The sequence below is a fragment of the Musa acuminata genome, chromosome BXJ3-1, assembly GCF_036884655.1.
Source record: "Musa acuminata AAA Group cultivar baxijiao chromosome BXJ3-1, Cavendish_Baxijiao_AAA, whole genome shotgun sequence".
NCBI lineage: Eukaryota > Viridiplantae > Streptophyta > Magnoliopsida > Zingiberales > Musaceae > Musa > Musa acuminata.
In genome coordinates, this window is record NC_088349.1 from 6,288,856 (window position 1) to 6,316,806 (window position 27,951).

The window sequence follows — 27,951 nt, forward strand, 5'->3', positions numbered from 1 at the left end:
AAGATTTAGTTTTCGAAGTTCAAGTTCATCATTGTCCTCATCACTTGAGTCATCGCTCAAGTGGTATTCATTTGTCCGGAGTTCCAAATCCTTCCTGTTCTTTGGAAGGTGGTTCAAGTGTTCATTGTGTTCATCGTGTGCATTACGCACCATTTCATATGTCATCAATGAGCCGATAAGTTCTTCAAGTGGAAAAATATTTAAATCTTTTGTTTCTTGTATTGTGGTTATTTTAGAATCCCACCTTTTTGGAAGGGATCTTAAGATCTTGCTTACGAGATCAAAATTCGAAAAAGATTTACCAAGAACTCTTAGATTATTGACGACATCCGTGAAATGGGTGTACATGTCGCCTATAGTCTCACTTGGTTGCATTTGAAAAAGCTCAAAATCATGCAATAAAATGTTAACTTTCGAGTCTTTGACTCTACTAGTTCCCTCGTGCGTGATTTCAAGTGTTCGCCAAATATCAAAAGCCGTTTCGCACGTAGAAATCCGATTGAACTCATTTTTGTCTAAAGCGCAAAATAAGGCATTCATAGCCTTTGCGTTTAAAGAAAAATACTTCTTCTCCAAATCCGACCATTCGTTCATCGGTTTAGAGGGAAGTTGAAAACCATTTTCAACGATATTCCATAAATCCAAATTCATAGAAATCAAAAAAACTCTCATTCGAGTTTTCCAATAAGTGTAGTCCAATCCGTTAAACAACGGTGGACGAAAAACCGATAAGCCCTCTTGAAAGCCATAAAGAGCCATTTCTCTCGGGTGTAAATCCGAAATGAGAAATACCAGGCTCTGATACCAATTGTTAGGATCGGAGCGGCACTAAGAGGGGGGGGTGAATTAGTGCAGCGGTGAAGTGCGATAAATTTTTCACGATTTAAACACTTTTCGGAAACTTCGTTCGATAAAAGCAACGTTTTCGTTTAAAACCGTTTCGATTGCGTTTTAACTTGAAGAGATACGTAAGATGGAGACAAAGCAGTATAGCATTAAAGTGCAAATGGTTTGCAGTAATATAATGACAATAAGTAAATGCAAACTAGAGATTACGCCGATTTTACTGTGGTTCGGTCAAATGGCCTACATCCACTTGCGAGGCCCCTCTTAGTTGAGGCTCCCACCTTCCACTAGCAAATCTTTTGAAATGGAAGGGTAAATACCCCTCTTACAACTCTTTACAAGCGGTTCAATCTCTTACAGATTTTCGAGAAGGAATGAGGTGAACACTAGCAAATTGAAAGCAAGACTATCTAAGACTTTTCTAGGGCCTTTCTCTCAAACACTTGCTGCTCAAAAAGTTGTAATCTCAGCTGAGATTTGAGAGGTATTTCTAGGCCTCAAGAAGATTCAAATTTGGGCTCCAAATTTGAATTCTCGTGGAGTTCCCAATGCTGGCGGTGCCACCGCCTGTCAGTGGCGGTGCCACCGCCTGCTACTGTCAGACGTTGACAGTGTTGGGCGGTGCCATCGCCCAGCCCTAGCGGTGCCACCGCCCAGCTCTCGGGCACTGGGCAGTGCCACCGCCCAGCCCAGGCGGTGCTACCGCCTACAGTGTTTTCAGCCCAACTACAGTGTTTTCAGCCCACTAGTTGGGCTTCAATCTTGCCCCAAACTAGTCCGAACTTGGGCCCAATTGGCCCCTACTTGGGTTATAGGATTAACACCTAATCTTAACCCTAATTAACATGCTAACTACGAATTACGAATTTAAAGGCATTTTCTAAGCTATTACAAAGTCCGTAAGTCAAGACTTCTTCCAGCGAACTTCCGACGGTCTTCCGATAAACTCTCGGAAACCATTCTGCGGACTCTCGGCAAGCTCCTAGACTTCACGATTTGATCTTGGCGAGTTCCAACGAGCTTCTTCGGTAAGCTCCGATCTTTCTCGGTGAGCTCCGCGAACTTCCAACGAACCTTCCGGGGAGCTTCCGAAAAACCCTTCGGCAAGCTCCCTACTCATTCTCGGCTAGTTCCGGCAGCATTCCCGATGAACCTTCGGACTTCTATCGAACTCTCGAACTCCCAACGAATCCTTCGCGCTTGACTCCAGCACTTTGTTTCGCTTTATGTCTTCATCGTTATCATAGTTAATCCTGCACACACAATCCAAAACTCTACTCCGATCTAGACAATTGTTACAACGCGAATTGACATTCTGTTGCCCGGCACGTCATTGGTTGGCGCTTCATCCGATTCTTCGGTGCATCGTCCTCTCTTGCGGCTTGTTGCCCAATCGGTGGTTGACCTCCGCAACCCTGATATCCTTGGCGCAATTCCGCTCTCCTTGGCCTGATGCCCGACGTTTGAAGCCTTCTGCCGTCCAATAACCTGACGTAATCTCCTCCGGCGCAACGTCAATTCCTCCTGCATCAACTGTCTAATCCTGATCGAGTAGACCTGCATCACTCAAAATGCAGTTAAACATCTAAACACAATCAATTAGTTTCATCATCAAAATCCGAGATTCAATAGGAACGATTGTTTATTATCATATTAAATCTAACTAAATCATATAACAATTAAAACTAATGATATAGATTTGTTATTATATTTGAACGAATGCAATGTTAAAATAAATACTAAAACCGAATAATACTACAAAATTAAAATATTTTCATTCGCTAGATGTGAATAATTATTTATTTATGGTTACAAAATTATATATAATTTTATATTTTTAAATAATAAAATATTTTATAAACTAACAAATAATTGTGTATATATATATACAACTACAAATTGCACGCATATACATTGATTGAAAATAGATATGTTGTTACTTTTATAAATCAACCTAACGAAATCATATATACTTATTTTTTATTACAAATATTCGATAAAAATATATAGTTCTCGTACCTTTTTTCGTAGAACTTTCAGATAGCACAAATCCATATGAAAATTTAAAATTCTAATTATAATTAAATACAAAACCAAATATCCTTCGTATATTCTATATTTGTCTCTCTTTTTATTGTTTTACTTTTCCTATGTCACCTTCAATGTAAGACCATTTTTTTAATCTATAATTAAATTAATTACATAATATCATGTAAGATCAAATTAAATACGGAATGTCAAAATTAATTAACCAAAAATCTTATGTGCTCTATCTAATCTCCTTCTTCAAATAATTCATGTTTACTTTTGTTTTTCTTTAATCCAGTCATTCTCTTTATCACGACAAGTTTTCTTGTCATATTTCCCATATTTTTATTCCTTTCATATAATGGTAATTCAACAATTATGTAACTATATCAACATGATAAAATATCAAAATTAATTAATCTTTAGTACAATATAGAATTCTTTTTTTGTGAAAGAACTCAGAATTTTAAAAAATATCCTAAATCAAGAGTTTTTTACATTTGAGTTGATTTCTTACATAAAAATGATTCTCTAATAGAATATATCTTCAATACTAAGTATTATTCTAAGTATTATCATATTTGTAAGGTCATCTCTTTTTTAAGGTAATTTTCTTGTTATCATCTCTTCTTATTATTGTATACTTCTTATTGATGTATTATTCCAACTACCATCATGTAGGTAAGTTATATCTATGTCGATATTCATGCTCAATCATTGGAATTTTAAATTTAATTTAAAATATTTTATATATTATCATGTGTTACTAAATGCGCATAAAGGTTTATGTTTATTGTATAAGTTGACAAGATTATTTTTATCAAAATTTATGTGATTGAAGTTTTGTTTCTATTTGTTAAAGTTTTTTATTTTTTTATTAATTGTGATATTTTAGATTTTTAAATAAATTTTAAATTATTTACATGTTTTAAAGTATTTTCATAATTAAACATGAAGTCTGACTTGCTGACACAACGTTTCAACTAGTGACCTAGGGCTTAATCGAATAACAACTCGGTAATATTAATAACTATACTTTGTTATTACAATGTCACTAAAATTTAATGTATATTTTTCAGAAAAATATGAAACTAACATGAGACATCCATGTTATAAACATGGGATGTCATTTTGCATGTGGACAATTTCTTTATTTCTTTTTTTGTTTATGATACAAGGCATATACTCAATGTAACAAAGAGAAAGCAGAAAAAAGTAGGGATAGGAACTCTTGTGTGGAACAGTTCATCACTTTTGCCTCACAACCCCATAATGCGAAATCAGATGCACGGGTCAGGTTTCACGTTGCCATTGGAGCTACCATAGACATGAACACAAATAGAAGCATTTTTGGGTTGCTTTTCGTTGCCGTTGTACTTCAAGCTGATGTCACTGAGCTCCACGCCCTCACATGGAGCAACCTCGCTGCACACTAGATTATAAGCTATTGGCGAGAGAAAGGTCCCCACGATATTTCTGTACTTGATATTCTTGATCTTAACTAGAGAAGGATCCTACATGGAGAGAGGAAGGATGCTCAAATTTCAAGACTATGATGATATATTTAGCTGTAGTAGAAGCAATGAGGCATACCTTTTTGGGACAGTTATCTGATGGGCAATAATTCTGATTTATGATGATGGGGTTATAGACATTATTCATGATGATGTGTTCAAAGACGAAATCAGTGGCCTTCAACCTAGATGGAGAAGATTGCAATGTCTTGATCCTCAATCCATTTGTTGTACCGGTAAGATTGCAATTACTCACGTTCAGCCCGATTACATCTTTCTCACCAGCATTTCTGCCGAGACTACCGACGCTGATGCCATGGCCTGGGCCGCATAACACCTTAAAGATGGTCAGATTGGTGCAGCCCGGGCCGATGGAGATGCAGTCATCACCGGTGCCGATGACTGAATTGGCAACCTGGATATTGGTCGACTCGGCGATGTGAATGCCATCAGTGTTGGGGCTATCTTGAGGAGCACTGATCTTGATGGAATCAAAGATAATGTTTCTTGATTCAAAGACATGAATGTGGAAGAACTTGCTGTCGATAGAAGAAATGCTTTTGATGGTTGCGTTCGTGACGAAACTGAACACCAAGTTCTATACGGTAGCATTGTAACGATTGTCAGTGCAATTCAAAGTAAGAACGAAGTAGTGTTAATATCTGCATGGTTAGAGCAAGGAAGACATGGCTACCATACCATGGGTAAGGGTTTGCAATCATTTGTCTTTTTGCATTGGTTGTAAGGCCATGCAGAAGCTCCTTGTCCGTTGAATCTTCCACCACCTGAGATAACCAATCCATTAATGTACTGGAAATGGAGCCAATATTGATTGTAAGCTTCGAGATGGGTGGATGCCAGTAGCTGCCCTTTCACTTGCATCACCATTATGCCTTTGCATGGCCCTTTGAAGATTGTTGGACCGAGCAGGTATGCTCCCTCTGGGATCACTATCGTTGCCTTCCCTTGTACCGCGCATGCCGCACTCCATGCCGTTTCAAAAGCCTACCATGTCCATAATTGTTACAACCGTAAGTATGGAGATGTCATGAAGAAAATACAAGAAGTTTCTTATGTTTCTCCTCCGTCCCGCTAAAACTTTTTGTAATTCAAGTTCATGAAGATTTTTAAATTCATAGGAACTACGACAAAAACTATTGGTTGTAGTGAAAACCTATACTAAACATGAAAAGCTACCTTTGTGTTATCGGTTTTGCCATCTCCTGCTGCTCCATAATCCTTCACATTGTAAACACCGTCAGCCATGGCTACCCTCGCACCACTTAAGATGAAGAATAGCAAGCCAATCACAATAATACTTAATTCTAATCCCATTATCAAAAGTCTTCTCCTCGATCGATGTGTTCTCTGAATCAGCGCTTGTGTGTGCATGTCAATAGTTTGAATTAAGAAATCATTTATAGTGAGGGCATGCAAGAGGATTCTTCCCATGTAATCAACAAGTACATATGGTTTAAGCAATTTTTGACAACCAAGGTAACAATCACTTGCTATTTATATATGTTTGTGGTTGAGAAGGATACGTATGATTACTGGTTTGCCATTTCGGAAGTCTATTCGTGGCCTATATTCATTTGGAAACAACCTCTTCCATTGGAAGGTGTTAACTCCACAATTTGTGAACTTTGCGAGCGATGTTGGGGTGCTGAATAACCGAAGACTTTAATTTTTATGCTATATGCAAATTGAAAATGAACTATGTATGATGTCAGTGTGTTCGAAATATTTATGTATATGAAATGATGAATTAAGAGAAGAGCACCACAATCTACTTATTAAGTTTTTGGTTTGTGTTTCGAATTTTTGTATGATATACATTTAGACATCAGATGATGAAATTTAATTTGAATACATTTAAAGTATAAAAAAAGAGAATTTAGCTAATAAGGTTATGGGTTTGATTGAATTTAGATAAATAGCAACAACCGGTAGACAGCGATGAAATGTCCGTTAGGTTAAAATTTAAACCAGTAGGGACAAATGGAATAGTGGATTGAATTGATGTCTAATTTGATATGTTTTATATGTTATCTTAGAAGCTCACATTCCAGAGAACATAAAGTTGGAACTGTTAGGATCGGAGCGGCACTAAGAGGGGGGGTGAATTAGTGCAACGGTGAAGTGCGATAAACTTTTCACGATTTAAACACTTTTCGGAAACTTCGTTCGATAAAAGCAACGTTTTCGTTTAAAACCGTTTCGATTGCGTTTTAACTTGAAGAGATACGTAAGATGGAGACAAAGCAGTATAGCATTAAAGTGCAAATGGTTTGCAGTAATATAAATGACAATAAGTAAATGCAAACCAGAGATTACGCCGATTTTACAGTGGTTCGGTCAAATGACCTACATCCACTTGCGAGGCTCCTCTTAGTTGAGGCTCCCACCTTCCACTAGCAAATCTCTTGAAATGGAAGGGTAAATACCCCTCTTACAACTCTTTACAAGCGGTTCACTCTCTTACAGATTTTCGAGAAGGAATGAGGTGAACACTAGCAAATCGAAAGCAAGACTATCTAAGACTTTTCTAGGGCCTTTCTCTCAAACACTTGCTGCTCAAAAAGTTGTAATCTCAGCTGAGATTTGAGGGGTATTTATAGGCCTCAAGAGGATTCAAATTTGGGCTCCAAATTTGAATTCTCGTGGAGTTCCCGATGCTGGCGGTGCCACCGCCTGTCAGTGGCGGTGCCACCACCTGCTACTGTCAGACGTTGACAGTGCTGGGCGGTGCCACCGCCCAGCTCTCGGGCACTGGGCAGTGCCACCGCCTACAGTGTTTTCAGCCCAACTACAGTGTTTTCTGCCCACTAGTTGGGCTTCAATCTTGCCTCAAACTAGTCCGAACTTGGGCCCAATTGGCCCCTACTTGGGTTATAGGATTAACACCTAATCCTAACCCTAATTAACATGCTAACTACGAATTTAAAGACATTTTCTAAGCTATTACAAAGTCCGTAAGTCAAGACTTCTTCCGGCGAACTTCCGACGGTCTTCCGATAAACTCTCGGAAACCATTTTGCGGACTCCCGGCAAGCTCCTAGACTTCACGATTTGATCTTGGCGAGTTCCAATGAGCTTCTTCGGTAAGCTCCGATCTTTCTCGGTGAGCTCCGCGAACTTCCAACGAACCTTCCGGCGAGCTTCCGAAAAACCCTTCGGCAAGCTCCCTACTCATTCTCGGCTAGTTCCGGCAGCATTCCCGATGAACCTTCGGACTTCTATCGAACTCTCGAACTCCCAACGAATCCTTCGCGCTTGACTCCAGCACTTTGTTTCGCTTTATGTCTTCATCGTTATCGTAGTTAATCCTGCACACACAATCCAAAACTCTACTCCGATCTAGACAATTGTTACAACGCGAATTGACATTCTGTTGCCCGGCACGTCATTGGTTGGCGCTTCGTCCGATTCTTCGGTGCATCGTCCTCTCTTGCGGCCTGTTGCCCAATCGGTGGTTGACCTCCGCAACCCTGATATCCTTGGCGCAATTCCGCTCTCCTTGGCATGATGCCCAACGTTCGAAGCCTTCTGCCGTCCAATAACCTGACGTGATCTCCTCCGGCGCAACGTCAATTCCTCCTGCGTCAACTGTCTAATCCTGATCGAGTAGACCTGCATCACTCAAAATGCAGTTAAACATCTAAACACAATCAATTAGTTTCATCATCAAAATCCGAGATTCAACAATCTCCGCCTTTTTGATGATGACAACTAATTGATGACTAACAGAGTTAACCTAAACTCCCCAGAGTTTAACCAAACTCCCCCTATCAATATGCCATATTGATAGAATCTTGAATTCAAACTGAATTCAAGTCATTGCAATATTCATCATGAATACTTGCAACACATCATCATGAACATATGCATAAACTTATGCATATCATGTCATCAACATACTTCTCCCCCTTTGTCATCAACAAAAAGGAGAAGTACCACAATCAAGTGTTTGTTATATGGGTTCAACTCATTACATGAAAAACATAATATCAAGTTTTATCATCATGCAGTTTTGAAGCTAGAAAACTTTAGCAATTATTACATCATGCTTAGAACATTCAAGCTATCAAGTTTTAGATATGCAAGTTTTACAGCATACAAGATAGCACTTTTGGTAATGTTCAAGATAGCAAGTTCTAGCAATATTATAACATTTTAGAACATGCAAGTTAGCAGTTTTGAGATGTTCAAGAAAGCAACTCTTGCTTCTTGAAATATGTAAATTTGTCAAGTTTTGCTAGATGTGCAAGTTAGCATTTTTGCCTCTTAAGATAGGCAAGATAGCACATTTGCTCTTTTTGAGATAGCAACTTTTTGCTCTCTTTAGACTACAAGCTAGCAATTTTTACGATATGTAAGTTTCACAATATACAAGCTAGCAAAAATACCAAACTAACAAGAGATAATATTTTACATGAGGCAAGCAAACAATTTGGCAAATGTTACATTTGCATCTTCTCTTTTGAGAAGTGCAATTTTTGCTTTCATCTTGAATTGTGCAAGCTAGTTAGTTTGCCTCTTTTCATGATGTCCACGTAGAAATTCTTGCTCCCCCTTTGTCATTGTCAAAAAGATGGGAAGACCCTTATATTAATTTTCATATTATGACAAAGGTAAGTATTATTCTTATTTGTGCATCATTATATATTCAAATTAAAACATACACAATTTCAAAAACCTTATTTTTTATGCACGATACCGAAAAATAAATCAATCATCATTAATAGGCATATCATACATAATACTCAAACATTAAAATTTTTAAGCATTTATCAACACGTTGATCATGATACCAATCATTCATCATTTAAAGCATTTATGATACACATCATATGCAATAAATACATCATGTACATCATTATCATAAGTATTACATACATCATTTTAACTTTATGAATATTTCATCATTGCATGCATCATGCCAAAAACATTTCAAGCCAAGCAAGCCATAAATACAAAGAAATCATATCTTAAAGGAATTCAATATGAAAATTCAGCAAGAATCACATGATACAATCGCAAAGCATGATATCATTGTGTGATATATGATGAAATGATAATTTATCATATCAATGAAAGATATCAATCGTGAAACATGAAATGATAATAGTCTCAAAATTTTCAATTTGCGATACATGTGATACATTGCGATACACTAAAAAATTTAATGCGATGCTTCTAAGGATATCAACCTATTTTCGATACAAAGCATGGCTAGAGCAATTATATTGTTAGGCAAGATCTTTCTTCTCTTTTTGAGAAGTGCAAGCTTGCAAGTTTTACTTAGCATGCTAGGAAGTTTACTTTCATTTTCAATGCACAAGCTAGCAAAACCTTCTCCCCCTTTATAAAAGTAAAAAAGAAAGGGAGGACTCAATGGCTAAATATTTCAACCGTTCCACAAGCCAAATATACAAAGAATTCATGAAAGATATCAATGAGGATCAATTCATGAATACCAAAGATATGATTCACGATTCATTAAAATTGTTCTTAACAAGTTCATGATTCGGTTGAAACAAAGTTTCATTCAAGTTAATTCATTAACTCAAAAAAAATCATAATCAAATTATCATTTTTGAGATTCATAACATGAATAACGTTATTACCATTTCATCAAAATCAATTTCGAGATTCACACAATATCATGAAATCATTAATCTCGCTAAGATGGGAAAAACATTTTCTTTTTAAGTGATTCTTTAACACATCATCAAAATCTCATTCATAATTCAAGTGATTTACAAGATCGAGACAAAGCAGTATAGTGATTCTTTCGATTGCGTTTTAACTTGAAGAGATACGTAAGATCGAGACAAAGCAGTATAGCATTAAAGTGCAAATGGTTTGCAGTAATATAAATGACAATAAGTAAATGCAAACCAGAGATTACGCCGATTTTACAGTGGTTCGGTCAAATGACCTACATCCACTTGCGAGGCCCCTCTTAGTTGAGGCTCCCACCTTCCACTAGCAAATCTCTTGAAATGGAAGGGTAAACACCCCTCTTACAACTCTTTACAAGCGGTTCACTCTCTTACAGATTTTCGAGAAGGAATGAGGTGAACACTAGCAAATCGAAAGCAAGACTATCTAAGACTTTTCTAGGGCCTTTCTCTCAAACACTTGCTGCTCAAAAAGTTGTAATCTCAGCTGAGATTTGAGGGGTATTTATAGGCCTCAAGAGGATTCAAATTTGGGCTCCAAATTTGAATTCTCGTGGAGTTCCCGATGCTGGCGGTGCCACCGCCTGTCAGTGGCGGTGCCACCGCCTGCTACTGTCAGACGTTGACAGTGTTGGGCGGTGCCATCGCCCAGCCCAAGCGGTGCCACCGCCCAGCTCTCGAGCACTGGGCAGTGCCACCGCCCAGCCCAGGCGGTGCTACCGCCTACAGTGTTTTCAGCCCAACTACAGTGTTTTCAGCCCACTAGTTGGGCTTCAATCTTGCCCCAAACTAGTCCGAACTTGGGCCCAATTGGCCCCTACTTGGGTTATAGGATTAACACCTAATCTTAACCCTAATTAACATGCTAACTACGAATTACGAATTTAAAGGCATTTTCTAAGCTATTACAAAGTCCGTAAGTCAAGACTTCTTCCAGCGAACTTCCGACGGTCTTCCGATAAACTCTCGGAAACCATTCTGCGGACTCTCGGCAAGCTCCTAGACTTCACGATTTGATCTTGGCGAGTTCCAACGAGCTTCTTCGGTAAGCTCCGATCTTTCTCGGTGAGCTCCGCGAACTTCCAACGAACCTTCCGGGGAGCTTCCGAAAAACCCTTCGGCAAGCTCCCTACTCATTCTCGGCTAGTTCCGGCAGCATTCCCGATGAACCTTCGGACTTCTATCGAACTCTCGAACTCCCAACGAATCCTTCGCGCTTGACTCCAGCACTTTGTTTCGCTTTATGTCTTCATCGTTATCATAGTTAATCCTGCACACACAATCCAAAACTCTACTCCGATCTAGACAATTGTTACAACGCGAATTGACATTCTGTTGCCCGGCACGTCATTGGTTGGCGCTTCATCCGATTCTTCGGTGCATCGTCCTCTCTTGCGGCTTGTTGCCCAATCGGTGGTTGACCTCCGCAACCCTGATATCCTTGGCGCAATTCCGCTCTCCTTGGCCTGATGCCCGACGTTTGAAGCCTTCTGCCGTCCAATAACCTGACGTAATCTCTTCCGGCGCAACGTCAATTCCTCCTGCATCAACTGTCTAATCCTGATCGAGTAGACCTGCATCACTCAAAATGCAGTTAAACATCTAAACACAATCAATTAGTTTCATCATCAAAATCCGAGATTCAATAGGAACGATTGTTTATTATCATATTAAATCTAACTAAATCATATAACAATTAAAACTAATGATATAGATTTGTTATTATATTTGAACGAATGCAATGTTAAAATAAATACTAAAACCGAATAATACTACAAAATTAAAATATTTTCATTCGCTAGATGTGAATAATTATTTATTTATGGTTACAAAATTATATATAATTTTATATTTTTAAATAATAAAATATTTTATAAACTAACAAATAATTGTGTATATATATATACAACTACAAATTGCACGCATATACATTGATTGAAAATAGATATGTTGTTACTTTTATAAATCAACCTAACGAAATCATATATACTTATTTTTTATTACAAATATTCGATAAAAATATATAGTTCTCGTACCTTTTTTCGTAGAACTTTCAGATAGCACAAATCCATATGAAAATTTAAAATTCTAATTATAATTAAATACAAAACCAAATATCCTTCGTATATTCTATATTTGTCTCTCTTTTTATTGTTTTACTTTTCCTATGTCACCTTCAATGTAAGACCATTTTTTTAATCTATAATTAAATTAATTACATAATATCATGTAAGATCAAATTAAATACGGAATGTCAAAATTAATTAACCAAAAATCTTATGTGCTCTATCTAATCTCCTTCTTCAAATAATTCATGTTTACTTTTGTTTTTCTTTAATCCAGTCATTCTCTTTATCACGACAAGTTTTCTTGTCATATTTCCCATATTTTTATTCCTTTCATATAATGGTAATTCAACAATTATGTAACTATATCAACATGATAAAATATCAAAATTAATTAATCTTTAGTACAATATAGAATTCTTTTTTTGTGAAAGAACTCAGAATTTTAAAAAATATCCTAAATCAAGAGTTTTTTACATTTGAGTTGATTTCTTACATAAAAATGATTCTCTAATAGAATATATCTTCAATACTAAGTATTATTCTAAGTATTATCATATTTGTAAGGTCATCTCTTTTTTAAGGTAATTTTCTTGTTATCATCTCTTCTTATTATTGTATTCTTCTTATTGATGTATTATTCCAACTACCATCATGTAGGTAAGTTATATCTATGTCGATATTCATGCTCAATCATTGGAATTTTAAATTTAATTTAAAATATTTTATATATTATCATGTGTTACTAAATGCGCATAAAGGTTTATGTTTATTGTATAAGTTGACAAGATTATTTTTATCAAAATTTATGTGATTGAAGTTTTGTTTCTATTTGTTAAAGTTTTTTATTTTTTTATTAATTGTGATATTTTAGATTTTTAAATAAATTTTAAATTATTTACATGTTTTAAAGTATTTTCATAATTAAACATGAAGTCTGACTTGCTGACACAACGTTTCAACTAGTGACCTAGGGCTTAATCGAATAACAACTCGGTAATATTAATAACTATACTTTGTTATTACAATGTCACTAAAATTTAATGTATATTTTTCAGAAAAATATGAAACTAACATGAGACATCCATGTTATAAACATGGGATGTCATTTTGCATGTGGACAATTTCTTTATTTCTTTTTTTGTTTATGATACAAGGCATATACTCAATGTAACAAAGAGAAAGCAGAAAAAAGTAGGGATAGGAACTCTTGTGTGGAACAGTTCATCACTTTTGCCTCACAACCCCATAATGCGAAATCAGATGCACGGGTCAGGTTTCACGTTGCCATTGGAGCTACCATAGACATGAACACAAATAGAAGCATTTTTGGGTTGCTTTTCGTTGCCGTTGTACTTCAAGCTGATGTCACTGAGCTCCACGCCCTCACATGGAGCAACCTCGCTGCACACTAGATTATAAGCTATTGGCGAGAGAAAGGTCCCCACGATATTTCTGTACTTGATATTCTTGATCTTAACTAGAGAAGGATCCTACATGGAGAGAGGAAGGATGCTCAAATTTCAAGACTATGATGATATATTTAGCTGTAGTAGAAGCAATGAGGCATACCTTTTTGGGACAGTTATCTGATGGGCAATAATTCTGATTTATGATGATGGGGTTATAGACATTATTCATGATGATGTGTTCAAAGACGAAATCAGTGGCCTTCAACCTAGATGGAGAAGATTGCAATGTCTTGATCCTCAATCCATTTGTTGTACCGGTAAGATTGCAATTACTCACGTTCAGCCCGATTACATCTTTCTCACCAGCATTTCTGCCGAGACTACCGACGCTGATGCCATGGCCTGGGCCGCATAACACCTTAAAGATGGTCAGATTGGTGCAGCCCGGGCCGATGGAGATGCAGTCATCACCGGTGCCGATGACTGAATTGGCAACCTGGATATTGGTCGACTCGGCGATGTGAATGCCATCAGTGTTGGGGCTATCTTGAGGAGCACTGATCTTGATGGAATCAAAGATAATGTTTCTTGATTCAAAGACATGAATGTGGAAGAACTTGCTGTCGATAGAAGAAATGCTTTTGATGGTTGCGTTCGTGACGAAACTGAACACCAAGTTCTATACGGTAGCATTGTAACGATTGTCAGTGCAATTCAAAGTAAGAACGAAGTAGTGTTAATATCTGCATGGTTAGAGCAAGGAAGACATGGCTACCATACCATGGGTAAGGGTTTGCAATCATTTGTCTTTTTGCATTGGTTGTAAGGCCATGCAGAAGCTCCTTGTCCGTTGAATCTTCCACCACCTGAGATAACCAATCCATTAATGTACTGGAAATGGAGCCAATATTGATTGTAAGCTTCGAGATGGGTGGATGCCAGTAGCTGCCCTTTCACTTGCATCACCATTATGCCTTTGCATGGCCCTTTGAAGATTGTTGGACCGAGCAGGTATGCTCCCTCTGGGATCACTATCGTTGCCTTCCCTTGTACCGCGCATGCCGCACTCCATGCCGTTTCAAAAGCCTACCATGTCCATAATTGTTACAACCGTAAGTATGGAGATGTCATGAAGAAAATACAAGAAGTTTCTTATGTTTCTCCTCCGTCCCGCTAAAACTTTTTGTAATTCAAGTTCATGAAGATTTTTAAATTCATAGGAACTACGACAAAAACTATTGGTTGTAGTGAAAACCTATACTAAACATGAAAAGCTACCTTTGTGTTATCGGTTTTGCCATCTCCTGCTGCTCCATAATCCTTCACATTGTAAACACCGTCAGCCATGGCTACCCTCGCACCACTTAAGATGAAGAATAGCAAGCCAATCACAATAATACTTAATTCTAATCCCATTATCAAAAGTCTTCTCCTCGATCGATGTGTTCTCTGAATCAGCGCTTGTGTGTGCATGTCAATAGTTTGAATTAAGAAATCATTTATAGTGAGGGCATGCAAGAGGATTCTTCCCATGTAATCAACAAGTACATATGGTTTAAGCAATTTTTGACAACCAAGGTAACAATCACTTGCTATTTATATATGTTTGTGGTTGAGAAGGATACGTATGATTACTGGTTTGCCATTTCGGAAGTCTATTCGTGGCCTATATTCATTTGGAAACAACCTCTTCCATTGGAAGGTGTTAACTCCACAATTTGTGAACTTTGCGAGCGATGTTGGGGTGCTGAATAACCGAAGACTTTAATTTTTATGCTATATGCAAATTGAAAATGAACTATGTATGATGTCAGTGTGTTCGAAATATTTATGTATATGAAATGATGAATTAAGAGAAGAGCACCACAATCTACTTATTAAGTTTTTGGTTTGTGTTTCGAATTTTTGTATGATATACATTTAGACATCAGATGATGAAATTTAATTTGAATACATTTAAAGTATAAAAAAAGAGAATTTAGCTAATAAGGTTATGGGTTTGATTGAATTTAGATAAATAGCAACAACCGGTAGACAGCGATGAAATGTCCGTTAGGTTAAAATTTAAACCAGTAGGGACAAATGGAATAGTGGATTGAATTGATGTCTAATTTGATATGTTTTATATGTTATCTTAGAAGCTCACATTCCAGAGAACATAAAGTTGGAACTGTTAGGATCGGAGCGGCACTAAGAGGGGGGGTGAATTAGTGCAACGGTGAAGTGCGATAAACTTTTCACGATTTAAACACTTTTCGGAAACTTCGTTCGATAAAAGCAACGTTTTCGTTTAAAACCGTTTCGATTGCGTTTTAACTTGAAGAGATACGTAAGATGGAGACAAAGCAGTATAGCATTAAAGTGCAAATGGTTTGCAGTAATATAAATGACAATAAGTAAATGCAAACCAGAGATTACGCCGATTTTACAGTGGTTCGGTCAAATGACCTACATCCACTTGCGAGGCTCCTCTTAGTTGAGGCTCCCACCTTCCACTAGCAAATCTCTTGAAATGGAAGGGTAAATACCCCTCTTACAACTCTTTACAAGCGGTTCACTCTCTTACAGATTTTCGAGAAGGAATGAGGTGAACACTAGCAAATCGAAAGCAAGACTATCTAAGACTTTTCTAGGGCCTTTCTCTCAAACACTTGCTGCTCAAAAAGTTGTAATCTCAGCTGAGATTTGAGGGGTATTTATAGGCCTCAAGAGGATTCAAATTTGGGCTCCAAAATTTGAATTCTCGTGGAGTTCCCGATGCTGGCGGTGCCACCGCCTGTCAGTGGCGGTGCCACCACCTGCTACTGTCAGACGTTGACAGTGCTGGGCGGTGCCACCGCCGGCACTGGGCAGTGCCACCGCCTACAGTGTTTTCAGCCCAACTACAGTGTTTTCAGCCCACTAGTTGGGCTTCAATCTTGCCTCAAACTAGTCCGAACTTGGGCCCAATTGGCCCCTACTTGGGTTATAGGATTAACACCTAATCCTAACCCTAATTAACATGCTAACTACGAATTTAAAGACATTTTCTAAGCTATTACAAAGTCCGTAAGTCAAGACTTCTTCCGGCGAACTTCCGACGGTCTTCCGATAAACTCTCGGAAACCATTTTGCGGACTCCCGGCAAGCTCCTAGACTTCACGATTTGATCTTGGCGAGTTCCAACGAGCTTCTTCGGTAAGCTCCGATCTTTCTCGGTGAGCTCCGCGAACTTCCAACGAACCTTCCGGCGAGCTTCCGAAAAACCCTTCGGCAAGCTCCCTACTCATTCTCGGCTAGTTCCGGCAGCATTCCCGATGAACCTTCGGACTTCTATCGAACTCTCGAACTCCCAACGAATCCTTCGCGCTTGACTCCAGCACTTTGTTTCGCTTTATGTCTTCATCGTTATCGTAGTTAATCCTACACACACAATCCAAAACTCTACTCCGATCTAGACAATTGTTACAACGCGAATTGACATTCTGTTGCCCGGCACGTCATTGGTTGGCGCTTCGTCCGATTCTTCGGTGCATCGTCCTCTCTTGCGGCCTGTTGCCCAATTGGTGGTTGACCTCCGCAACCCTGATATCCTTGGCGCAATTCCGCTCTCCTTGGCATGATGCCCGACGTTCGAAGCCTTCTGCCGTCCAATAACCTGACGTGATCTCCTCCGGCGCAACGTCAATTCCTCCTGCGTCAACTGTCTAATCCTGATCGAGTAGACCTGCATAACTCAAAATGCAGTTAAACATCTAAACACAATCAATTAGTTTCATCATCAAAATCCGAGATTCAACAATATCCCCCTTTTTGATGATGACAACTAATTGATGACTAACAGAGTTAACCTAAACTTCCCAGAGTTTAACCAAACTCCCCCTATCAATATGCCATATTGATAGAATCTTGAATTCAAACTGAATTCAAGTTATTGCAATATTCATCATGAATACTTGCAACACATCATCATGAACATATGCATAAACTTATGCATATCATGTCATCAACATACTTCTCCCCCTTTGTCATTAACAAAAAGGAGAAGTACCACAATCAAGTGTTTGTTATATGGGTTCAACTCATTACATGAAAAACATAATATCAAGTTTTATCATCATGCAGTTTTGAAGCTAGAAAACTTTAGCAATTATTACATCATGCTTAGAACATTCAAGCTATCAAGTTTTAGATATGCAAGTTTTACAGCATACAAGATAGCACTTTTGGTAATGTTCAAGATAGCAAGTTCTAGCAATATTATAACATTTTAGAACATGCAAGTTAGCAGTTTTGAGATGTTCAAGAAAGCAACTCTTGCTTCTTGAAATATGCAAATTTGTCAAGTTTTGCTAGATGTGCAAGTTAGCATTTTTACCTCTTAAGATAGGCAAGATAGCACATTTGCTCTTTTTGAGATAGCAACTTTTTGCTCTCTTTAGACTACAAGCTAGCAATTTTTACGATATGTAAGTTTCACAATATACAAGCTAGCAAAAATGCCAAACTAACAAGAGATAATATTTTACATGAGGCAAGCAAACAATTTGGCAAATGTTACATTTGCATCTTCTCTTTTGAGAAGTGCAATTTTTGCTTTCATCTTGAATTGTGCAAGCTAGTTAGTTTGCCTCTTTTCATGATGTCCACGTAGAAATTCTTGCTCCCCCTTTGTCATTGTCAAAAAGATGGGAAGACCCTTATATTAATTTTCATATTATGACAAAGGTAAGTATTATTCTTATTTGTGCATCATTATATATTTAAATTAAAACATACACAATTTCAAAAACCTTATTTTTTATGCACGATACCGAAAAACAAATCAATCATCATTAATAGGCATATCATACATGATACTCAAACATTAAAATTTTTAAGCATTTATCAACACGTTGATCATGATACCAATCATTCATCATTTAAAGCATTTATGATACACATCATATGCAATAAATACATCATGTACATCATTATCATAAGTATTACATACATCATTTTAACTTTATGAATATTTCATCATTGCATGCATCATGCCAAAAACATTTCAAGCCAAGCAAGCCATAAATACAAAGAAATCATATCTTAAAGGAATTCAATATGAAAATTCAGCAAGAATCACATGATACAATCGCAAAGCATGATATCATTGTGTGATATATGATGAAATGATAATTTATCATATCAATGAAAGATATCAATCGTGAAACATGAAATGATAATAGTCTCAAAATTTTCAATTTGCGATACATGTGATACATTGCGATACACTAAAAAATTTAATGCGATGCTTCTAAGGATATCAACCTATTTTCGATACAAAGCATGGCTAGAGCAATTATATTGTTAGGCAAGATCTTTCTTCTCTTTTTGAGAAGTGCAAGCTTGCAAGTTTTACTTAGCATGCTAGGAAGTTTACTTTCATTTTCAATGCACAAGCTAGCAAAACCTTCTCCCCCTTTATCAAAGTAAAAAAGAAAGGGAGGACTCAATGGCTAAATATTTCAACCGTTCGACAAGCCAAATATACAAAGAATTCATGAAAGATATCAATGAGGATCAATTCATGAATACCAAAGATATGATTCACGATTCATTAAAATTGTTCTTAACAAGTTCATGATTCGGTTGAAACAAAGTTTCATTCAAGTTAATTCATTAACTCAAAAAAAATCATAATCAAATTATCATTTTTGAGATTCATAACATGAATAACGTTATTACCATTTCATCAAAATCAATTTCGAGATTCACACAATATCATGAAATCATTAATCTCGCTAAGATGGGAAAAACATTTTCTTTTTAAGTGATTCTTTAACACATCATCAAAATCTCATTCATAATTCAAGTGATTTACAAGATATCATAAATGAATTTATCACTTGTATTTCATCAAAAATCGAGAACTTTAGAGATAGAAAATGATTGAAGCATTTAACAAGATTGAAGCATGATTCATATTTAAAATGTATCTAATGTCGTAAATACGAATCAAGCATTTGTCAAATTTGAAATCATCCTCAAAATTACATTCAATAAATTTATATATGACAAGCATAGATTTATTGAAAAATCAATAACATAGAGGATTGTATTTCATTTTTATAAATTTCTATTCATGTGTTTTGCTTCTTATAAGCATGCCTTTGCTTTAAAAAGAAATGTCAACATTCAAGATAGAAAGGCAAATAAAGATTTATTAAGTCGAATCGCATTAAGCATGTGGCATTTTCCAAAAGATTTGATTCAAGATATTCACATAATTCATGAAATGAGTTCATTAATTTCGATAGGATAGAGAATCCATTTTCATGTCATGCAATTGATTTCATATGAGCATATTTAAAATTTTCATGTAAAAACTATGCATCATGTTGAGAGCAAAATCATCGTTATGTTTGCTTCTATCTATTAATCACATTTGGTGTGTAAGCATTATCATAAAACATTCCATTATCATGATGTTTAATTTGTAGCAAACAATGCATCTTGTTTTGAAACTAAAATCAACATGAATTTATCACGATCATACATATATATTTATTTTTGTTTGTGTTTCATTTTGGATTGAGTAAAAGAAAATGTTTATGAAAGTGTTGAGCATCATGTTTAGAACCGAAAGCATCATCACCATCAAGGCATCATTCCAAAACATAGGGTATCATCATTTTAAATTCTCATGCATAATATCAAAATACACAATCATAGATTAATCCTATTAAACATAATCATGCAAATTAATTTTATGTCAAAACCATACATCAAAATCCAATACGAAAATCATAAACATTCATGGAATTTTGTATTATCACAAATTAAGCAATCATCATTAATAATTTTTAATTTTTCAAAAATACTAGAAAGAAAAGCATAAAAAAATCCTACTAACTAAGTTAAGCACTCATGTAATTTCAAAATAATTCAAGAGAGTTGAGTTACTTACCTTGTAGTCGAAGCTCGTCAAAGCCCAATTCGCCGTTTCACCTTTGGAAGTTCTTGATTCATCCTTGGTTGCCTTCCTCTTCTTTGGCCTCTTCCTCCGTTCAAGTTCATTGTTTATTTTATATTTTTGTTTAATAAACTTACTAAGATTTAGTGTTCGAAGTTCAAGTTCATCATTGTCCTCATCACTTGAGTCATCGCTCAAGTGGTATTCATTTGTCCGGAGTTCCAAATCCTTCCTGTTCTTTGGAAGGTGGTTCAAGTGTTCATTGTGTTCATCGTGTGCATTACGCACCATTTCATATGTCATCAATGAGCCGATAAGTTCTTCAAGTGGAAAAATATTTAAATCTTTTGTTTCTTGTATTGTGGTTATTTTAGAATCCCACCTTTTTGGAAGGGATCTTAAGATCTTGCTTACGAGATCAAAATTCGAAAAAGATTTACCAAGAACTCTTAGATTATTGACGACATCCGTGAAATGGGTGTACATGTCGCCTATAGTCTCACTTGGTTGCATTTGAAAAAGCTCAAAATCATGCAATAAAATGTTAACTTTCGAGTCTTTGACTCTACTAGTTCCCTCGTGCGTGATTTCAAGTGTTCGCCAAATATCAAAAGCCGTTTCGCACGTAGAAATCCGATTGAACTCATTTTTGTCTAAAGCGCAAAATAAGGCATTCATAGCCTTTGCGTTTAAAGAAAAATACTTCTTCTCCAAATCCGACCATTCGTTCATCGGTTTAGAGGGAAGTTGAAAACCATTTTCAACGATATTCCATAAATCCAAATTCATAGAAATCAAAAAAACTCTCATTCGAGTTTTCCAATAAGTGTAGTCCAATCCGTTAAACAACGGTGGACGAAAAACCGATAAGCCCTCTTGAAAGCCATAAAGAGCCATTTCTCTCGGGTGTAAATCCGAAATGAGAAATACCAGGCTCTGATACCAATTGTTAGGATCGGAGCGTCACTAAGAGGGGGGGGTGAATTAGTGCAGCGGTGAAGTGCGATAAACTTTTCACGATTTAAACACTTTTCGGAAACTTCGTTCGATAAAAGCAACGTTTTCGTTTAAAACCGTTTCGATTGCGTTTTAACTTGAAGAGATACGTAAGATGGAGACAAAGCAGTATAGCATTAAAGTGCAAATGGTTTGCAGTAATATAAATGACAATAAGTAAATGCAAACCAGAGATTACGCCGATTTTACAGTGGTTCGGTCAAATGACCTACATTCACTTGCGAGGCCCCTCTTAGTTGAGGCTCCCACCTTCCACTAGCAAATCTCTTGAAATGGAAGGGTAAATACCCCTCTTACAACTCTTTACAAGCGGTTCACTCTCTAACAGATTTTCGAGAAGGAATGAGGTGAACACTAGCAAATTGAAAGCAAGACTATCTAAGACTTTTCTAGGGCCTTTCTCTCAAACACTTGCTGCTCAAAAAGTTGTAATCTCAGCTGAGATTTGAGAGGTATTTCTAGGCCTCAAGAAGATTCAAATTTGGGCTCCAAATTTGAATTCTCGTGGAGTTCCCAATGTTAGCGGTGCCACCGCCTATCAGTGGCGGTGCCACCGCCTGCTACTGTCAGACGTTGACAGTGTTGGGCGGTGGCATCGCCCAGCCCAAGCGGTGCCACCGCCCAGCTCTTGGGCACTGGGCAGTGCCACCGCCCAGCCCAGGCGGTGCTACCGCCTACAGTGTTTTCAGCCCAACTACAGTGTTTTCAGCCCACTAGTTGGGCTTCAATCTTGCCCCAAACTAGTCCGAACTTGGGCCCAATTGGCCCCTACTTGGGTTATAGGATTAACACCTAATCTTAACCCTAATTAACATGCTAACTACGAATTACGAATTTAAAGGCATTTTCTAAGCTATTACAAAGTCCGTAAGTCAAGACTTCTTCCAGCGAACTTCCGACGGTCTTCCGATAAACTCTCGGAAACCATTCTGCGGACTCTCGGCAAGCTCCTAGACTTCACGATTTGATCTTGGCGAGTTCCAACGAGCTTCTTCGGTAAGCTCCGATCTTTCTCGGTGAGCTCCGCGAACTTCCAACGAACCTTCCGGGGAGCTTCCGAAAAACCCTTCGGCAAGCTCCCTACTCATTCTCGGCTAGTTCCGGCAGCATTCCCGATGAACCTTCGGACTTCTATCGAACTCTCGAACTCCCAACGAATCCTTCGCGCTTGACTCCAGCACTTTGTTTCGCTTTATGTCTTCATCGTTATCATAGTTAATCCTGCACACACAATCCAAAACTCTACTCCGATCTAGACAATTGTTACAACGCGAATTGACATTCTGTTGCCCGGCACGTCATTGGTTGGCGCTTCATCCGATTCTTCGGTGCATCGTCCTCTCTTGCGGCTTGTTGCCCAATCGGTGGTTGACCTCCGCAACCCTGATATCCTTGGCGCAATTCCGCTCTCCTTGGCCTGATGCCCGACGTTTGAAGCCTTCTGCCGTCCAATAACCTGACGTAATCTCTTCCGGCGCAACGTCAATTCCTCCTGCATCAACTGTCTAATCCTGATCGAGTAGACCTGCATCACTCAAAATGCAGTTAAACATCTAAACACAATCAATTAGTTTCATCATCAAAATCCGAGATTCAATAGGAACGATTGTTTATTATCATATTAAATCTAACTAAATCATATAACAATTAAAACTAATGATATAGATTTGTTATTATATTTGAACGAATGCAATGTTAAAATAAATACTAAAACCGAATAATACTACAAAATTAAAATATTTTCATTCGCTAGATGTGAATAATTATTTATTTATGGTTACAAAATTATATATAATTTTATATTTTTAAATAATAAAATATTTTATAAACTAACAAATAATTGTGTATATATATATACAACTACAAATTGCACGCATATACATTGATTGAAAATAGATATGTTGTTACTTTTATAAATCAACCTAACGAAATCATATATACTTATTTTTTATTACAAATATTCGATAAAAATATATAGTTCTCGTACCTTTTTTCGTAGAACTTTCAGATAGCACAAATCCATATGAAAATTTAAAATTCTAATTATAATTAAATACAAAACCAAATATCCTTCGTATATTCTATATTTGTCTCTCTTTTTATTGTTTTACTTTTCCTATGTCACCTTCAATGTAAGACCATTTTTTTAATCTATAATTAAATTAATTACATAATATCATGTAAGATCAAATTAAATACGGAATGTCAAAATTAATTAACCAAAAATCTTATGTGCTCTATCTAATCTCCTTCTTCAAATAATTCATGTTTACTTTTGTTTTTCTTTAATCCAGTCATTCTCTTTATCACGACAAGTTTTCTTGTCATATTTCCCATATTTTTATTCCTTTCATATAATGGTAATTCAACAATTATGTAACTATATCAACATGATAAAATATCAAAATTAATTAATCTTTAGTACAATATAGAATTCTTTTTTTGTGAAAGAACTCAGAATTTTAAAAAATATCCTAAATCAAGAGTTTTTTACATTTGAGTTGATTTCTTACATAAAAATGATTCTCTAATAGAATATATCTTCAATACTAAGTATTATTCTAAGTATTATCATATTTGTAAGGTCATCTCTTTTTTAAGGTAATTTTCTTGTTATCATCTCTTCTTATTATTGTATTCTTCTTATTGATGTATTATTCCAACTACCATCATGTAGGTAAGTTATATCTATGTCGATATTCATGCTCAATCATTGGAATTTTAAATTTAATTTAAAATATTTTATATATTATCATGTGTTACTAAATGCGCATAAAGGTTTATGTTTATTGTATAAGTTGACAAGATTATTTTTATCAAAATTTATGTGATTGAAGTTTTGTTTCTATTTGTTAAAGTTTTTTATTTTTTTATTAATTGTGATATTTTAGATTTTTAAATAAATTTTAAATTATTTACATGTTTTAAAGTATTTTCATAATTAAACATGAAGTCTGACTTGCTGACACAACGTTTCAACTAGTGACCTAGGGCTTAATCGAATAACAACTCGGTAATATTAATAACTATACTTTGTTATTACAATGTCACTAAAATTTAATGTATATTTTTCAGAAAAATATGAAACTAACATGAGACATCCATGTTATAAACATGGGATGTCATTTTGCATGTGGACAATTTCTTTATTTCTTTTTTTGTTTATGATACAAGGCATATACTCAATGTAACAAAGAGAAAGCAGAAAAAAGTAGGGATAGGAACTCTTGTGTGGAACAGTTCATCACTTTTGCCTCACAACCCCATAATGCGAAATCAGATGCACGGGTCAGGTTTCACGTTGCCATTGGAGCTACCATAGACATGAACACAAATAGAAGCATTTTTGGGTTGCTTTTCGTTGCCGTTGTACTTCAAGCTGATGTCACTGAGCTCCACGCCCTCACATGGAGCAACCTCGCTGCACACTAGATTATAAGCTATTGGCGAGAGAAAGGTCCCCACGATATTTCTGTACTTGATATTCTTGATCTTAACTAGAGAAGGATCCTACATGGAGAGAGGAAGGATGCTCAAATTTCAAGACTATGATGATATATTTAGCTGTAGTAGAAGCAATGAGGCATACCTTTTTGGGACAGTTATCTGATGGGCAATAATTCTGATTTATGATGATGGGGTTATAGACATTATTCATGATGATGTGTTCAAAGACGAAATCAGTGGCCTTCAACCTAGATGGAGAAGATTGCAATGTCTTGATCCTCAATCCATTTGTTGTACCGGTAAGATTGCAATTACTCACGTTCAGCCCGATTACATCTTTCTCACCAGCATTTCTGCCGAGACTACCGACGCTGATGCCATGGCCTGGGCCGCATAACACCTTAAAGATGGTCAGATTGGTGCAGCCCGGGCCGATGGAGATGCAGTCATCACCGGTGCCGATGACTGAATTGGCAACCTGGATATTGGTCGACTCGGCGATGTGAATGCCATCAGTGTTGGGGCTATCTTGAGGAGCACTGATCTTGATGGAATCAAAGATAATGTTTCTTGATTCAAAGACATGAATGTGGAAGAACTTGCTGTCGATAGAAGAAATGCTTTTGATGGTTGCGTTCGTGACGAAACTGAACACCAAGTTCTATACGGTAGCATTGTAACGATTGTCAGTGCAATTCAAAGTAAGAACGAAGTAGTGTTAATATCTGCATGGTTAGAGCAAGGAAGACATGGCTACCATACCATGGGTAAGGGTTTGCAATCATTTGTCTTTTTGCATTGGTTGTAAGGCCATGCAGAAGCTCCTTGTCCGTTGAATCTTCCACCACCTGAGATAACCAATCCATTAATGTACTGGAAATGGAGCCAATATTGATTGTAAGCTTCGAGATGGGTGGATGCCAGTAGCTGCCCTTTCACTTGCATCACCATTATGCCTTTGCATGGCCCTTTGAAGATTGTTGGACCGAGCAGGTATGCTCCCTCTGGGATCACTATCGTTGCCTTCCCTTGTACCGCGCATGCCGCACTCCATGCCGTTTCAAAAGCCTACCATGTCCATAATTGTTACAACCGTAAGTATGGAGATGTCATGAAGAAAATACAAGAAGTTTCTTATGTTTCTCCTCCGTCCCGCTAAAACTTTTTGTAATTCAAGTTCATGAAGATTTTTAAATTCATAGGAACTACGACAAAAACTATTGGTTGTAGTGAAAACCTATACTAAACATGAAAAGCTACCTTTGTGTTATCGGTTTTGCCATCTCCTGCTGCTCCATAATCCTTCACATTGTAAACACCGTCAGCCATGGCTACCCTCGCACCACTTAAGATGAAGAATAGCAAGCCAATCACAATAATACTTAATTCTAATCCCATTATCAAAAGTCTTCTCCTCGATCGATGTGTTCTCTGAATCAGCGCTTGTGTGTGCATGTCAATAGTTTGAATTAAGAAATCATTTATAGTGAGGGCATGCAAGAGGATTCTTCCCATGTAATCAACAAGTACATATGGTTTAAGCAATTTTTGACAACCAAGGTAACAATCACTTGCTATTTATATATGTTTGTGGTTGAGAAGGATACGTATGATTACTGGTTTGCCATTTCGGAAGTCTATTCGTGGCCTATATTCATTTGGAAACAACCTCTTCCATTGGAAGGTGTTAACTCCACAATTTGTGAACTTTGCGAGCGATGTTGGGGTGCTGAATAACCGAAGACTTTAATTTTTATGCTATATGCAAATTGAAAATGAACTATGTATGATGTCAGTGTGTTCGAAATATTTATGTATATGAAATGATGAATTAAGAGAAGAGCACCACAATCTACTTATTAAGTTTTTGGTTTGTGTTTCGAATTTTTGTATGATATACATTTAGACATCAGATGATGAAATTTAATTTGAATACATTTAAAGTATAAAAAAAGAGAATTTAGCTAATAAGGTTATGGGTTTGATTGAATTTAGATAAATAGCAACAACCGGTAGACAGCGATGAAATGTCCGTTAGGTTAAAATTTAAACCAGTAGGGACAAATGGAATAGTGGATTGAATTGATGTCTAATTTGATATGTTTTATATGTTATCTTAGAAGCTCACATTCCAGAGAACATAAAGTTGGAACTGTTAGGATCGGAGCGGCACTAAGAGGGGGGGTGAATTAGTGCAGCGGTGAAGTGCGATAAACTTTTCACGATTTAAACACTTTTCGGAAACTTCGTTCGATAAAAGCAACGTTTTCGTTTAAAACCGTTTCGATTGCGTTTTAACTTGAAGAGATACGTAAGATGGAGACAAAGCAGTATAGCATTAAAGTGCAAATGGTTTGCAGTAATATAAATGACAATAAGTAAATGCAAACCAGAGATTACGCCGATTTTACAGTGGTTCGGTCAAATGACCTACATCCACTTGCGAGGCCCCTCTTAGTTGAGGCTCTCACCTTCCACTAGCAAATCTCTTGAAATGGAAGGGTAAATACCCCTCTTACAACTCTTTACAAGCGGTTCACTCTCTTACAGATTTTCGAGAAGGAATGAGGTGAACACTAGCAAATCGAAAGCAAGACTATCTAAGACTTTTCTAGGGCCTTTCTCTCAAACACTTGCTGCTCAAAAAGTTGTAATCTCAGCTGAGATTTGAGGGGTATTTATAGGCCTCAAGAGGATTCAAATTTGGGCTCCAAATTTGAATTCTCGTGGAGTTCCCGATGCTGGCGGTGCCACCGCCTGTCAGTGGCGGTGCCACCACCTGCTACTGTCAGACGTTGACAGTGCTGGGCGGTGCCACCGCCCAGCTCCCGGGCACTGGGCAGTGCCACCGCCTACAGTGTTTTCAGCCCAACTACAGTGTTTTCTGCCCACTAGTTGGGCTTCAATCTTGCCTCAAACTAGTCCGAACTTGGGCCCAATTGGCCCCTACTTGGGTTATAGGATTAACACCTAATCCTAACCCTAATTAACATGCTAACTACG

The 27,951-nt window shown here is 37.0% G+C and overlaps 3 protein-coding genes across 3 annotated transcripts; all 3 read right to left on the minus strand.

Annotated features, from left to right (window-relative positions):
• Window positions 1-4,154: 4,154 nt before the first annotated feature.
• Window positions 4,155-5,654, minus strand: LOC135628365 (polygalacturonase-like). Its single transcript, XM_065134987.1, has 4 exons — window positions 5,586-5,654; window positions 5,088-5,173; window positions 4,468-4,972; window positions 4,155-4,388 (listed from the first exon to the last, which is right to left on the minus strand). The coding sequence occupies exons 1-4, from the start codon at window positions 5,652-5,654 to the stop codon at window positions 4,155-4,157; spliced, it is 894 nt and encodes a 297-aa protein (XP_064991059.1).
• A 7,746-nt stretch (window positions 5,655-13,400) lies between these two features.
• LOC135628366 (polygalacturonase-like) lies at window positions 13,401-14,900 on the minus strand. Its single transcript, XM_065134988.1, has 4 exons — window positions 14,832-14,900; window positions 14,334-14,419; window positions 13,714-14,218; window positions 13,401-13,634 (listed from the first exon to the last, which is right to left on the minus strand). Exons 1-4 carry the CDS (start codon window positions 14,898-14,900, stop codon window positions 13,401-13,403), a joined length of 894 nt encoding a protein of 297 aa, XP_064991060.1.
• Window positions 14,901-24,777: 9,877 nt separating this feature from the next.
• LOC135628368 (polygalacturonase-like) lies at window positions 24,778-26,277 on the minus strand. Its single transcript, XM_065134993.1, has 4 exons — window positions 26,209-26,277; window positions 25,711-25,796; window positions 25,091-25,595; window positions 24,778-25,011 (listed from the first exon to the last, which is right to left on the minus strand). The coding sequence occupies exons 1-4, from the start codon at window positions 26,275-26,277 to the stop codon at window positions 24,778-24,780; spliced, it is 894 nt and encodes a 297-aa protein (XP_064991065.1).
• Window positions 26,278-27,951: the final 1,674 nt, after the last annotated feature.

Coding starts and splice junctions, on each gene's coding strand:
- LOC135628368 (XM_065134993.1), bottom strand. CDS start 26,277: ATGGCTGACGGTGTTTACAATGTGAAGGATTATGGAGCAGCAGGAGAT. Junction 25,797..26,208: donor GCAAAACCGATAACACAAAG/GTAGCTTTTCAT, acceptor TGGTTATCTCAG/GTGGTGGAAGATTCAACGGA. Junction 25,596..25,710: donor ATTGCAAACCCTTACCCATG/GTATGGTAGCCA, acceptor CTTGGTGTTCAG/TTTCGTCACGAACGCAACCA.
- LOC135628366 (XM_065134988.1), bottom strand. CDS start 14,900: ATGGCTGACGGTGTTTACAATGTGAAGGATTATGGAGCAGCAGGAGAT. Junction 14,420..14,831: donor GCAAAACCGATAACACAAAG/GTAGCTTTTCAT, acceptor TGGTTATCTCAG/GTGGTGGAAGATTCAACGGA. Junction 14,219..14,333: donor ATTGCAAACCCTTACCCATG/GTATGGTAGCCA, acceptor CTTGGTGTTCAG/TTTCGTCACGAACGCAACCA.
- LOC135628365 (XM_065134987.1), bottom strand. CDS start 5,654: ATGGCTGACGGTGTTTACAATGTGAAGGATTATGGAGCAGCAGGAGAT. Junction 5,174..5,585: donor GCAAAACCGATAACACAAAG/GTAGCTTTTCAT, acceptor TGGTTATCTCAG/GTGGTGGAAGATTCAACGGA. Junction 4,389..4,467: donor CAGATAACTGTCCCAAAAAG/GTATGCCTCATT, acceptor CTCTCCATGTAG/GATCCTTCTCTAGTTAAGAT.